The sequence below is a fragment of the Artemia sp. Qi Xiang Cuo genome, chromosome 8 (assembly GCF_049724085.1).
Source record: "Artemia sp. Qi Xiang Cuo chromosome 8, ASM4972408v1, whole genome shotgun sequence".
Taxonomy (NCBI): domain Eukaryota; kingdom Metazoa; phylum Arthropoda; class Branchiopoda; order Anostraca; family Artemiidae; genus Artemia; species Artemia sp. Qi Xiang Cuo.
In genome coordinates this window covers 9,754,847-9,768,373 of record NC_142801.1, presented here as the reverse complement: position 1 = coordinate 9,768,373, position 13,527 = coordinate 9,754,847, and the positions used below count along the sequence as shown (strand labels likewise).

At 34.4% G+C, this 13,527-nt stretch overlaps 1 protein-coding gene across 1 annotated transcript in view; it reads right to left on the bottom strand.

Moving 5' to 3' along the window:
• The window catches only part of LOC148949145 (delta(14)-sterol reductase LBR-like), a 48,314-nt gene that overhangs the window by 15,147 nt on the left and 19,640 nt on the right, over nucleotides 1–13,527 (bottom strand). Inside the window, exons 4-7 of the mRNA XM_089092841.1 lie at nucleotides 13,001–13,197; nucleotides 6,637–6,930; nucleotides 3,487–3,643; nucleotides 144–376 (exon numbers count right to left, since the gene is read on the bottom strand). Coding sequence (XP_088948967.1) covers nucleotides 144–376; nucleotides 3,487–3,643; nucleotides 6,637–6,930; nucleotides 13,001–13,197 — 881 coding nt within the window. The remainder of the gene's footprint in view (nucleotides 1–143; nucleotides 377–3,486; nucleotides 3,644–6,636; nucleotides 6,931–13,000; nucleotides 13,198–13,527) is intronic.

Genomic DNA, 13,527 nt, shown 5'->3' with positions numbered 1-13,527 from the left:
CCAAGAAGACCGGAAACAACAGAAATTTATAATCGAATTAAAATATATATATATATATATATATATATATATATATATATATATATATATATATATATATATATATATATATATATGCGTTTATTAATGCAAAAAAATCTTACCACAGCCAGCCAAGGTATAGCTGCTACTGCTTCTTTGAACTGAAGTCGTTGTAGATCAATACGGTTTCTAAGAACGACAGGTACGATAGTTGAAACGATCGAGATCAATACACCCACAAGTGTACAACTGGCAAGAAGTTGAATATATCTTTCACGAATATTTGAGAACATAGCAGGATAGAAGTCGTAAGCCATCGCCAAGGCTAAAACTTCCACCATTATCAAATGCTTCCCTTAAAAAGAAAAGATTCTTGAGTGTGCGGAAAATACAATGTGAGTACGGTTGGTATTCTGTTTTAAAGATATCACATATCAACACATCTGGTTCGATCATAGTACGTAGATTATATACGTTCTAAGATTGCACTGGCTATACATGACCTATGATAAAAACCGAAAAAATATAAAAATAAATAAGAAAACCATAAAAACGAGGATGATTTTCTCCCAGTTGAAAAAAAGTGGATGTCAGCAAGGGCATGCGCCAAGCCATCCTTAACACACAAAAAAAAAAAAATCAGAGGAAGTACTTTGCTAGTTTTCATCTTGTTAGCCTTCAGAAGATGCTTTTTTTAGCACTACGGCTCTGCGGAGGCCATTGCTGAAATGTCTGTTTATGTCTTTTCAATCTGCTGGAAATTACCTTGGTTCTCTTATTTATACTTAACAAACTTTTAAAATAAAACCCCAGTTTTCTTTCATAATTTTCTACAACAATAACCAGTATTTCAGCAAGGACCTCCACCAACCCATTCTCAATACCCCAAAAAAAAAAAAAAAAAAAAAAAAAAAAAAATGCTTGAAGGTTGCCTGCTTTAGTGTTCGTTAGTGCGTTAGTGTTCAACTTGTTAGCCTGCAAAGATGTTAGTAGTTTTTCTTCGCACTGTGGGTGGCTCTGCTGAGGTCCTTGTCGAAATCTCTGTTTCTGTCTTTTTACACCACCGACTGAAAATTACCCTGGTTTTCTTATGTTATATTTTTTTGTTTTATTAAACGTGGCTAATCTAACCCAATATCTCTTTATTAGCAGGGAATGTGCTTTAAAGTTGGATTTCGGTTTTGATGTATCTTTGACTACATTGATACCCTCATGACAAGAAGCGCAAGTCAGAACATTTTAACATTTTGCTCTTGTTGGGCGATGTAAAAAATGTAAGGATGAATGATACGGTAAAAGATGAGGACACAAATCTAAGTGATTAATCTTAACAATAGGTAACAAACACACATAATTTTATTTTGTGAAGGGAGGGGGGCTCTTCAAATAAGATCAGAAAAAAAAACACCGAATAATTACAAAATTCAGGACACTCGAGGAAAGAGGAGGGAGCCAAATACTTCGGCTGATATTTCAATCGACTTTAATTGTTGGGAAGGTTTCTCCTCAGTTTGAATTTACCCGCTTTTATCAATTATATACAAATTTATATGCATGAGTAATATTGGGAAATATTCAGTATGTATGGATGATAAGTATGAATGACGTTGAGAGATATTCATCAAAATATCGCAATACAGTATACGCACCAAGCAGAAAGTATTTTTCATTAAGGATTGAATTGTAAAACTAGCTACCATTTCGTGAATTTTGATATTCATTGAAAATCCGATTGTGAGAATTTGAGTTTTGTTGACAGTTCTATAATTGGTGTCTAACTGGAATTCTCGAATCCAATATCTTATAACGGAACACGATTATCCAATCGGATTGTCAAAATTTGTACAAAAACTCAAATTTTGTGAGAATAGAAAAATAAACTCTTACATATCTGACCCGAATATAAACAATAAGCAAAACGAAAAGCGAAACTAAGCTCAGAAATAAATTTAAATAGGTTTATTGAAGTTAAATGAGTTTAGATTTAAATAAGCAGTTTCTTGTAGTGACAAGCAAAAATTATATAATTTACAAGGACACTGAGGCTTTAATTTTGAACAAAAGTGTTATTTTAGCTCACCTTTAACGACAGAGACTATTCTCAAGCTATACATTCAACCGGTGTTGTACCGGGGATCACAAGACTCGCCTGAATTTAAACCAATAATCAGGCAAAAAAAGTTCCCGTAAAATACGATAACTTCGACCACCCTGTGCAGGCCACAGGGCAAGCTTAGGCGAGCACCATGAAGAGCACATCATCAGGATTATTTGAATTCGAATCTATTACTAGGAATCTGATCCTGTGCAGGCCACAGGGCAAGCTTAGGCGAGCACCATCAAGAGCACATCATCAGGATTATTTGAATTCGAATCTATTACTAGGAATGTGATCCTGTGCAGGCCACAGGGCAAGCTTAGGCGAGTACCATGAAGAGCACATCATCAGGATTATTTGAATTCGAATCTATTACTAGGAATGTCATCTTGTGCAGGCCACAGGGCTAGCTTAGGCGAGCACCATGAAGAGCACATCATCAGGATTATTTGAATTCGAATCTATTACTAGGAATGTGATCCTGTGCAGGCCACAGGGCGAGCTTAGGTGAGCACCATGATGAGCATATCATCAGGATTATTTGAATTCGAATCTATTACTAGGAATGTGATCCTGTGCAGGCCACAGGGCAAGCTTAGGCGAGCACCATCAAGAGCACATCATAAGGATTATTTGAACTCAAATCTGTTACTAGGAATCTGATCCTGTGCATGCCACCATAAAGCATAATTTCGACCGCCCGTGTTGAGGCCATTACGAGGCTTCTTTGAATTTGAATCAGTTGTCAGAACAAAGTGTTTCCTGTCACAAATTTTGACCACCCAGTCCAGGCCATAATCAGGCTTATCTTTAACCACCACGTTGAGATTATTACTGAATTTGAGTCCGTCGCTGTGAAAAAGTACTTAATATCGCGTCACGAAAAAGGATTTTCGACATATTTCTCCTGAATATTGCCAGGAACTTATTGTTCCCGTCACAAAAAGCCATCATGTGCAGGGCATCATAAGACTTGTTTGCGGCTGAATCTGTTGTCCCCCGCCCCCCGAAAAACAAAATAAAAATAAACAGAGTACATTTTTCGCTCTCCATATAAATCTCCCTTCAGTACACAGTAATAACCAGTTTTTTCTCCCTTTTTTCAGAATTTATTTTACACTTATTTTTGTTTGGTTACACATTTTAAATTAAGTTGGTGTAGCTCCAACATTCGTCTCCTTGATCTTAGCACCAAGACTAGCGCAAATAATTAAAAAATATGGTCCACACACAAAGGATTACCACACCCCCCTGTCTTCACAAGAAAGATTTTATAAGAAGCAAAACAAATCACAGTTTGGATAAGATAGTTGAGTGTTCCATTTTTCTCTTGAAAAATAATAACCAAATTATTGGAGATGACTTACCACTAAGGTATCCTTTGAAGCGACCAAAGCCTTGGGGCAGGAGTTTCAAAAGAAATACGGTTGTAACAAAACCAAGGACAAAATTGATGGTTTTGAAGTCCAAGTAATCGTGAAGATCACTTGAAATTGCAGGAACTTGGAGCAAGGCACACGAGTTCTAAAAAATAATAAATAATAGAATAATAATAATAATATATTAGATATAACAATAATATAATAGATAATAATAATAATCAATAATGATTTTAATCCAGCAAGGACCAAGTGCATAGCAGTACGTCCTCAGATGAAGTAAGAAGAAGTTATAATAAAATATTTTAACGAATTCGGAGCTTCAAGAGGGAGGGTGGTAAAGATTGAAGCCCCGAATAAAGTAAAGTGGAGGAGGACCACGGACAGCCATGGCCCACACGGCTCGGTGCCATATGGCACCGAGCTAATACATTTTAAGCTAATACACTGAACAAATATTCGTGAATGAAAAACAACTTCAGTGTCACAAAAAAAAAAAAATTACTTTATGCTCATTTTATTAAGATTCTTTGACGTATTAAGATTCTTCAATTGAATTAATTAATTAAACTTAATTTAATTAATTAAACTTAATTTAATTTAATTAAATCTTTATTTATTAATTAATATATCTTTATTATGATTCTTCTATTTAAAGTCACCATAAATCAGGCGCTCATCCTTGATTGACAAATGTTTTGTTTTTATTAACTTTAGTTTAACGATAAAGCAAGTACTGAATCTGTTCAAAAGATAGGAATCACCTATGCAAATTAGAACAAAAAGCAATTCTTTGTATATACAAATCAGAAATTATAGAAAATTGTAAAGTATTAGCATTGTGGGACACGCCCCTTCCTGATATACGATCTTTGTGAAAAGTTTCTAACACAGAACAACCTTGACTAACAAAAAAACAACAAGAAAACAAAAAGACAAGGTAACTTTCGCCAGGAATGAAAGGGCTCCGTTTATTTTAGATCTTGTTCTTACTAAATCAGTTGATGATATTTTGAATACTAATTTGCCCACTAGGAAAAAGTGACCAAGTTGTTAGAAATATTGATGAACATAGAGCATTTCACTAATTTCCGTTTGAGTCTCGAATACAGTCAAGTCTGATGACAAGGACGAAAGAAAAATCCTCGGAGCGTGAATTTCTAGCGGACCCAATGTAAGATTTATTTTAATGTGGGAATTATTTTTATTTTATTTTTATTTTAATTTATTTCATTTTAAGGTTTTTTTTTTAATTTAGCCTATAGTCAGGTATGATCCACTACTTTGACATAACTTCATAAAATCTTTGTACAATTACAGTGTGGTTTTATGTGAAATTGCGTAGAGTAGCTGAGACGTAAAATCTGAAAATCACGTGACCTAAGACGTGTACCTAAAAATCATTTTGAAACGAATAACCTTTGGTTCTTCACTCAAAACAGTTTTTATAAGCAAGGAAATCGTAATCTTGAGGTCATCATCGATTTCCAGCAATTCGCTGACCTTGGTCTGCCTAATGATTGCGTTTATATCGAAATCGATAAATATCGAACTATTTCGATACGGCACCAATAACTTTCCTAGTACAAAGTATAATTTCTATAATCTAGGTCCAGAAATAGGTATATATATATATATATTTAGATTAGATTTAGACATCAGGTGCTGTAGACAAAAAGAGAAAAAAGAGTAAAGAATATTTTTTATACAGCCAGCTTTATTAGCAACTTTATTGGTACGACCTTTGGTTAATTCTCTCTAACTTGTAAATTCTTGATTAAGGGTTAATAAACCAAACTGGATATTAATAAATCAGAATTTGTAGTTTTCACCAGATCTATGAATGACAACCCTTTGAATACAGGAATACCGAAGGAACATGTTAAGATATAAATCTTAACATTTAAACATCTTAACAATGTTTAAACATTAAAATTATGTTTAATAAAATTATGCAACAAAATTATAAATTATGTTATAAAATGTTTTTTAAATATAATTGTTTAAATAAAACTTAAACATTACAACGTCTTAATCTTTAAACATATTAACAATGTTAAGGTATAAATGTTAGGAGTTACATCTGGCATATATTTAGGTGTTAAAGGGCTTTCACACTATGTACTTAATTTTCTATTCTAAGTGATTAAGTTATGTTACTTAAAGCATAACTTTTCACACTTCAACAAGCCCTTACGCATTTTTAGGCTAACGTAAAAATCTTTAAAAACCATAATAATCACCGTCTAAAATCATCAAAATGATCTAAGCAACGTATTCAAAGATTAAAAACGTTTAGATGGAGATTAAAACTCTGATCAAGCGGGAAAGGCTTTCTAGGAAAAGTTTATCAGTTTTGTTTAAATTTTATTTTTTAGTTATTCATCCAAAAATTCAATTTTGTTCTGTATATCTCTATTTTTCAATTCCATTTTGTATTTGGTTCCTATGTAATAGATAGTATATTATTATACTATGTAATATATATATATATATATATATATATATATATATATATATATATATATATATATATATATATATATATATATATATATACATATATTACGAAACTTAAAATTCTAAGCTGAGCTCGAGCCTGCTTAGCACTGCCAATCACTTTTATGGCTATTTTAGAGCTTCATAATTAAAGAAAATCATAAGAAGATGCTTGCTCGAGTTGTTACCCTGAACATAGTTTTACGGAGTTTTTTTCTTTCCTTTTACACATGTCTTCATTTAGGTACCGTTGTGGATAATATAACATAAAATAAGATCTTAAGTTATGCTAGTGTGAAAGGATTTACAGCGTAGTGTGAAAAGAAACATTATTTGTTGGCAGGATATACGGAAATGATTTTTACTAGCCTAATCGACAACATGGAACTGTTCACCGGGACTATAAAATAAATCCCCCCTCCGATCTACATATTTTAGCACTAGACATTTCCACCCGTTCAGCAACTAAAATAATAAAGCAAAATAATAATTTCTCATACACATGATTGTCAACAATATAAAATCGTCCATAATCACGACCCTTTCCCACTCCCACCCCCGAAAAAAAAAACAACTTAAGAATATACCACAAGCTGTTTTTCAAATTACGGCTACTAGAAAGATAAACACAAGTCATACTTGTTCACACGCAATGCTTGTCAAAAATATAAAAATTGGCCAAATAAAACTTTTAGCCAAAGTTCCAAGGTATGCCAAACCAGACCGAAACTTGGAGATCTTCACTCGAGCCGCAGGTACACTTTCAACCTCTCTGATTTCATCCACACCTCTAACAGATACTTCGTCAACATCTGAAAAATCAAGGGCTTCTACACTAGATGGCCTAGCCATATCAAAAGGATTTGGCATTGTTGATGGAGTAGAAGTTGTTTTAAATCTGGCTTCTATTTCTTCTATAAGTTGTTGCGCTTCCTAAAAATAGAAGTAAAAAACAGCTAAATTAATCCTTTCGTTAACCACATATCTTTGGAGTATTTCTTTTTCCTCTTTTTTTTTTGGTTGGGGTCCAACTGCAGAAGGTCATTTTTTGGTTAATAATTACATTTTTGATCACAATCTCTCACTTGTTTTAGGAGAAAAGAAAGGGGATCGATGCTATTAAACGAGGGTCTAAGCAATGTCATTCCCTAAATACTGCCTTGTACCCCTCCCTATTATACCACACGTTGTTATGTTTTTCCCATTGCCCTTTTTGAATTTATCAAGACTGGCATCCGAAGATCTTGGGGGCAATCTCGATGAGTGGCAAAAATGCTATGGCCCATTATGGTGGATTATATTCAACAACTCTAGGTAAAAGCCACCAGCAAAAGAAATTACTAGAAGACGAATTTGTAGGCCGATCTTGAGGGGCAACTTTAGAATTTGAGGCTCATGCGCATTTGACAGGGATCTTGAAATATTTGTAGTTGGTTTTCGAAGTTTTGATCTATTAATACGCAAAAAAGATTTAAATTTTCGAAATCTTCGCATAGAAAGAAATCTTCGCATAAATCCAGCAAGAGCAAGGACCAACTTCAAGGAGGTAAGCAATGGGGATAGGGGGATTCCCCCCTAAAACCCAAATTGTAATTGGATTTTTTTTTATTATTGCCTCTTCCCAGAATTTGTTTTATGATTGCCCCCCCCCCCTAAAAAATTCTTCACATGTGTTTGAATAGTCTATATTTAATTTTACTGTTTTATTTATTGTTCTATTATCCTTTTTTCCAATTTTGCTTCTAGTTAAAGAAGCCACCCCAATGGGAAAAAAAATCAGACTGTCTAAAAAAAATGTAAAGCTTAAACATAAAAAAATATGTATCATTTTATGGCATTGCAAGCATATAAGGCAATGTTAGTAGCCTAGCTAGAGGAAGGATCTTATTCGGCATTGGAATATATCTATCTTGGTGCCACTCGCCTACTGCTCGTAGTGTGTCGACAATACTGCACTCTTGATCTATGGACACTTTTCTACTTTTTATATGATTAAATAAAAAAAACACGTTTTTAAACTGAAATTAAGGAGCGACATTAAAACTTAAAACGAACAGAAATTATTCCGTATATGAAAGGGGCTGTCCCCTCCTCAACGCCCCACTCTTTACACTATAGTTTGACTCTTTTTCACAACTTTATTTTTTAAAACAATAAAAAGTTTGACTTTCTCACAACTTTATTTTTTAAAACAATAAAAAACTTTAGCGTAAAGAGCGAGGCGTTGAGGAGGGGACAGCCCCTTTCATATACGGACTACTTTCTGTGCGTTTTAAGTTTTAATGTCGCTCCTTACTTTCAGTTTAAAAAACTTGTTTTTTTTTTTAATTTCTGATCGTTTTTTAGTTAATGCAGCTTTTATTTGCATAAAAATTTTATTTTTCTTTTGCTAAATGGATGTCTTTACAAATTAACTTACGTAACTAACTTCTATATTCGTATATTTTTCTTCTGGCAAAAAATACAAAGTTGCAGATTTTTGCAGATATGAGCTTGAAACCTATGTAATAGGGTTTTCTGATACGCTGAATCTGACGGTGTGATTTTCATTAAAATTCTTTCACTTGTAGGGGATGTTTCCCCCTCTTTAAAAAATCAAGTAAATTTTCTCAGGCTCGTAGCCTTTGATGAGTAATACTAAACTTAATAAAATTTATATATTTAGGATCAGCATTATAAACACATTCTTTTGATACATTTATTGACATCAAAATTTCGTTTTTAAAAGTTTCGATTACTATTGAGCCGTATCGCTTGTTTTTTTATTGTTTTTTTTTTATTACGTATATGTTATTACTTATATGAAGGGGTTCTCCCCTTAGTCAATACCACGCTCTTTACGTTAAAAGTTAAAACAAATTTTGATTCACAAAACCCAGAATCACAAAGGCCGTTTAATTAGAATATATAGCTCTTTTGAAAGCGCTAAAAAAAAAACTGTAGCGTAAAGAGCGTGGTATTGACTTGGGGGGGAACCCCCTCACATACGTTATAATTTCTGTTCGTTTTAAGTTCTAATATTCCTTCTTACATTTCAGTTGAAAAAACTCGTTTTTTTTTATTTAACTTCTGATCGTTTCTTAAATAATGCTTGGAAATCCGGCGCCCCCTTCATATAAATGTTCCTTCCCCCAAAGAAACATCCTCCATAACACTATTTTCCCGCGTCATCCCCGCCTCGCGGGGGGCCCCCTCCAGAAGAAATCCTTCCTGAAAATGGTTATATACTTCCCAATAACCAATAAATAATGCTGGCAAGTCCGGCGCCCCCTTCATGGCACTTTCCCTTCCCCCATGAAAACTTCCGTCATGGAACGCGCCTTCCCTCTTGCCCCCGACCCGCGCCGGCCCCCCCCGCCCCGAAAAAATCTCCTCGGAAAAAGTCTGTATACTTCCCAATAACCAATACTATATGTTAACATTGAGTAAAGTTCATAACTTTCAGCCCTCCCCCTGGGGACTTTGGGGGATCAAGTCATCCTAAAAGACATTTTTATCATATTTTCGACCATGCTGAACAAAATGGCTATCTCAAAATTTTGATCGGGTGACTTTGGGAAAAAAATGAGCGTGGGAGGGGGCCTTGTTGCCCTCCATTTTTTTTGGTCACTTAAAATGGGCACTATAACTTTTAATTTCCGTTCCAATGACCCCTCCCACTATTTTATCGGACCACTGGGTCTATACCATCCCCCCGGGGAAAAAAAACAAACACAAAAACCAAAAAATAAAAACGCATCCATGATGTTTATTCTGGCAAAAAATGGAAAATTCCACATTTTTGTAGATAGGAGCTTGAAACCTCTACAGTAGGGTTCTCTGATACGCTGAATATGATGGTGTGATTTTCATTAAGGTTCTATAAGTTTTAGGGGGTTTTTCCCCCTTTTTTTGAAAATCAGCCAAATTTTCTCAGGCGCATAACTGTTGATGGGTAGCACTAAACTTGATGAAAGTTATATTTTTGAAATCAGCATTGAAATCTGATTCTTTTGATGTATCTATTGGTATCAAAAACCCGTTTTCTAGAGTTTCGGTTACCATTGAGCCGGGTCGCTCCTTACTTACAGTTCGTTACCACGAACTGTTTGATAGAAGGTTTTTGTGAACAGCTGAGCTAGAAATCAAGTACCTAGCGTGGAACTGGAGACATAAATTAACTGAAGGAGAAGGGGTACAGGCCAACTCAAAGACCAAAAATTTGAAAAAAAAGAGAAGAAATGGTACAGAACGTAAATTTAGAAAAAAATGGAGGGTAGAAACACGGTTTCAAGAAAAATTTGGCGTTCTGAATGTTGGACAACAGCGTAACTACCAGCTATCAGTTTTTGCATTTCAGTGTTTAAATAAATTGTTTCAGTGTTTTTCAGTGTTTGAATGAATGTGCATTTCAGTGTTTAAATACTTCTGGAATATGCTTCCCCGGAATTCTCTTTGCCATGAATATGCCACTAGAAGCGTTGGTCATCTGGTTCATGAAATCGGACACTCAACGAGGTCGGATTTCGCTATCAGAAACAATGTTGTTTCAGTGTGAAATGGTCTCTCAGACAGTGTTAGAGCGTCGGGTAATTTAATATTGTTTAAAACAAAGTCAAAGAGATTTTTATTGAAAAGGTGGTTGAAATCTGTAGCTTTTTGGGAGGGATTTCAAGGAGGCGGGAGGTTGGTAGGTTTTGACAAGAAACTTTTTTTTTTGTTTTTAATGACAAACCTTTTTTTGTTTGTGAAAAATTTTCGATATAACACCTTTAAATTAGGTGTGGTTTTCTTAGACCACACTGCCGTTCTAAGACGAAAAAATAAACTTTCAAATGGGGATAAATCCATTTATTTAGACAGTGCAAAAATAGTTACAAACGTCCAGATATTTTGATCACATACACAGTAACCGTCTTAAGTAGAAATACTAAGATGATAAAGTGTAAACCAGAATATTTATATAAAAAAAATTAAATAGCTTTCCAATTCATCAGTGAAGTAACTAACTTGCGGATCATTCACTGGATTATTTTCAGAGAAAGTTCATTGACAAAGTTCAATCAAAGTTCTTGATGTAAATTTTCTTCTTTAATCTTGCCCAAATGTAAATTTTTTTCTTTAATCTTGCCCAAATTTCACAAATTTCATGGGAAATTTGTTTTACATTTGGGCAAGATTAAAGAAGAAAATTTACATCAAGAACTCTGATTGAACTTTGTCAATGAACTCTCTCTGAAAATAATCTAGTGAATAATCCGGAAGTTCATTATTTCGTGAATGACCCGAAAAGTTATTTGTTTTGTTGTGTATAAATATCCTAGTTTCAATTTTATTATTTTAGTATTTCTACTGAAGACGGTCGCTGTATATGTGACCGAAATATCTGGACTTTTGTACCTGTTTTTTTTTTTTTTTTTCATTATTTTCGTTTTTCATATTAAATAATGTGTTATTGTTACATAATGTGTTAACAGATTAAATAATGGCGTTAAAAAATATAATAAATGGGCCATTATTTATTGAATAATGTTTATGGTAAAAGGTGGTTAAAATATACAGCCACTCACAGGGTTTTAGGCGTTTACATGGCTCTTGAGGTTTTTATACAATGTAGTTGTATTTTTATTTTTTTTTGGGGGGGGGGAGGAGGAAGTAAAAAATATCTGAATCAATAGCAGAGAAGAAATAAATTACTATTGTTATTATTCTTTTTTGGCTTAAATCAAAGCTATAATTAGAGGGAGCATATACAAGTAGCCAACATTCCAATCAAGGATATCATTTCCCATTTTTCCTCTTGAGTTTCACTCCTCTTATTATCGTTTGTCAGGAGACAATGTTGAAGTAAATTGAGCCATAGCTTTTTTTTTCGACAATAGACTGGAACAATTAATTGTTGCGTTAAAAGACTACATGAATATCTACGGATTCTAAAGAATCCATACAGTCCCGAATTTTCCCATGAAAATGGAATTTTCTTCTTTTGACTTTTCGAGAAAAAAGATGTTACATGCCCACCCCTCTCCCATTGTGGCCCAACAGACAAGGGTAAACAAGGGTTGGCCCAACAGACAAGGTTTTGGCCCAAAAGGCTAAGATTTCAGGTCATACCGTCTCAATTGAAAAGATTGAGGCTCTATAAAAGCGACTGAGGTAAAATAGGGAAATGGGAGAGGGGTTTTAGGGGCTATTAGCTTGGACTGAAATGAAATTTATACCATTAGAATCGCCGTTGCCAAAAGCCTCATACAGAAAGTTTACAACCCCCCCCCCCCACCTTGAACAACAAGGAAAATCACTTTGTATTTTCTTCATTTTTTTCCTCGCTGCTAGTGGGGCACTAGAAAAACATAGAGAGCTGCTTAAGGACTCATTTGAAAGGAAGTTTCTATATCTAGTGCCTTTTGTAAATACTAAGAAATCTTTGTAAGAGCTGGACAGTTCCTTGGACTTTCACGGAAGAAATTAAAATTTTAGGGTCTTTCTTCATTAGGAAAATGAACGAGAGGGGTTTTTGCTTTTTTAAAAGCTTAATAATTAGCTTAATTTCTTCAAAAAGTTTTAAAAGAACAAAAGCTACATCCTCTATATTTATTTCAACACGTTTTACGTTTTGATCCAAAAAGCATAATATTCGGATTCCAAGTCAAATAATAAAAGCGGATATCAGGGGCACCAGCTCTCAAAAACATGGAGGGGGAGGGAGGAGGGAATCTTTTTAATTCTTTTATGAAGATATAAAAATAATTATTTTTCAAAATGTTGGGGGGGGCGAAAATGCACGACCGAAGAGAAGAAATGTCTTAAGTTCATTTTCGCGACAGATTCATAGGCTAGATCTGTCAATATTTAGGGCGCGACGGACTCACATAAATGTGAATAAAAATACAGAAAAAGGGACTGAACCAAAAACTAGACCCCATCCCTACTACCTTTTGCCAAGCAATTGGATCTGCCACTGGTGGCCAAACATTAGAATAAACTAGAAGGCCGTAACACAAAAATTGTTAATATAACTTACGTTGGATAGCTTCATGGAAATTCTTTCAGATTGTCTAGATGGCACCTCAGGTTTTAATGATTTTCTGGGACTTATCTTTCTTCCTGGGGATTTACACCTTCTTATTCCCAAATTATAATCTGAATCAAACCTCTGTTGTAGCCCCAATGTAGGTTCCACCGCTGCCAATGCTGTTGGGGTTTGCCGGACTGGTACCTCTGCAATTATGATGGAACGTCAAAAATCGACCTAGATTCTGGCTAATATATATAAAATAAAATCATGAGTGTCTACATATATACTGAAAAAAGCCTAATTATGCAGGCCAGGAATTTGCATAATTTAGCCAAAAAGACCAAAAAAATTTTTGACTTGAATCTTCTTGTCATGCGAGTTGCACACCACAAAAAAAAACCGCAATGATTCCCAAAACATCTGAAAACTAGACTGACGTCATAACTCAGGAGGAGCCAAAGGCCATGAATACAAACAAGGAGACGAAAAGCTGAAAGAGGAGAATTTACATACAGGACGGAATTTACTTTCTA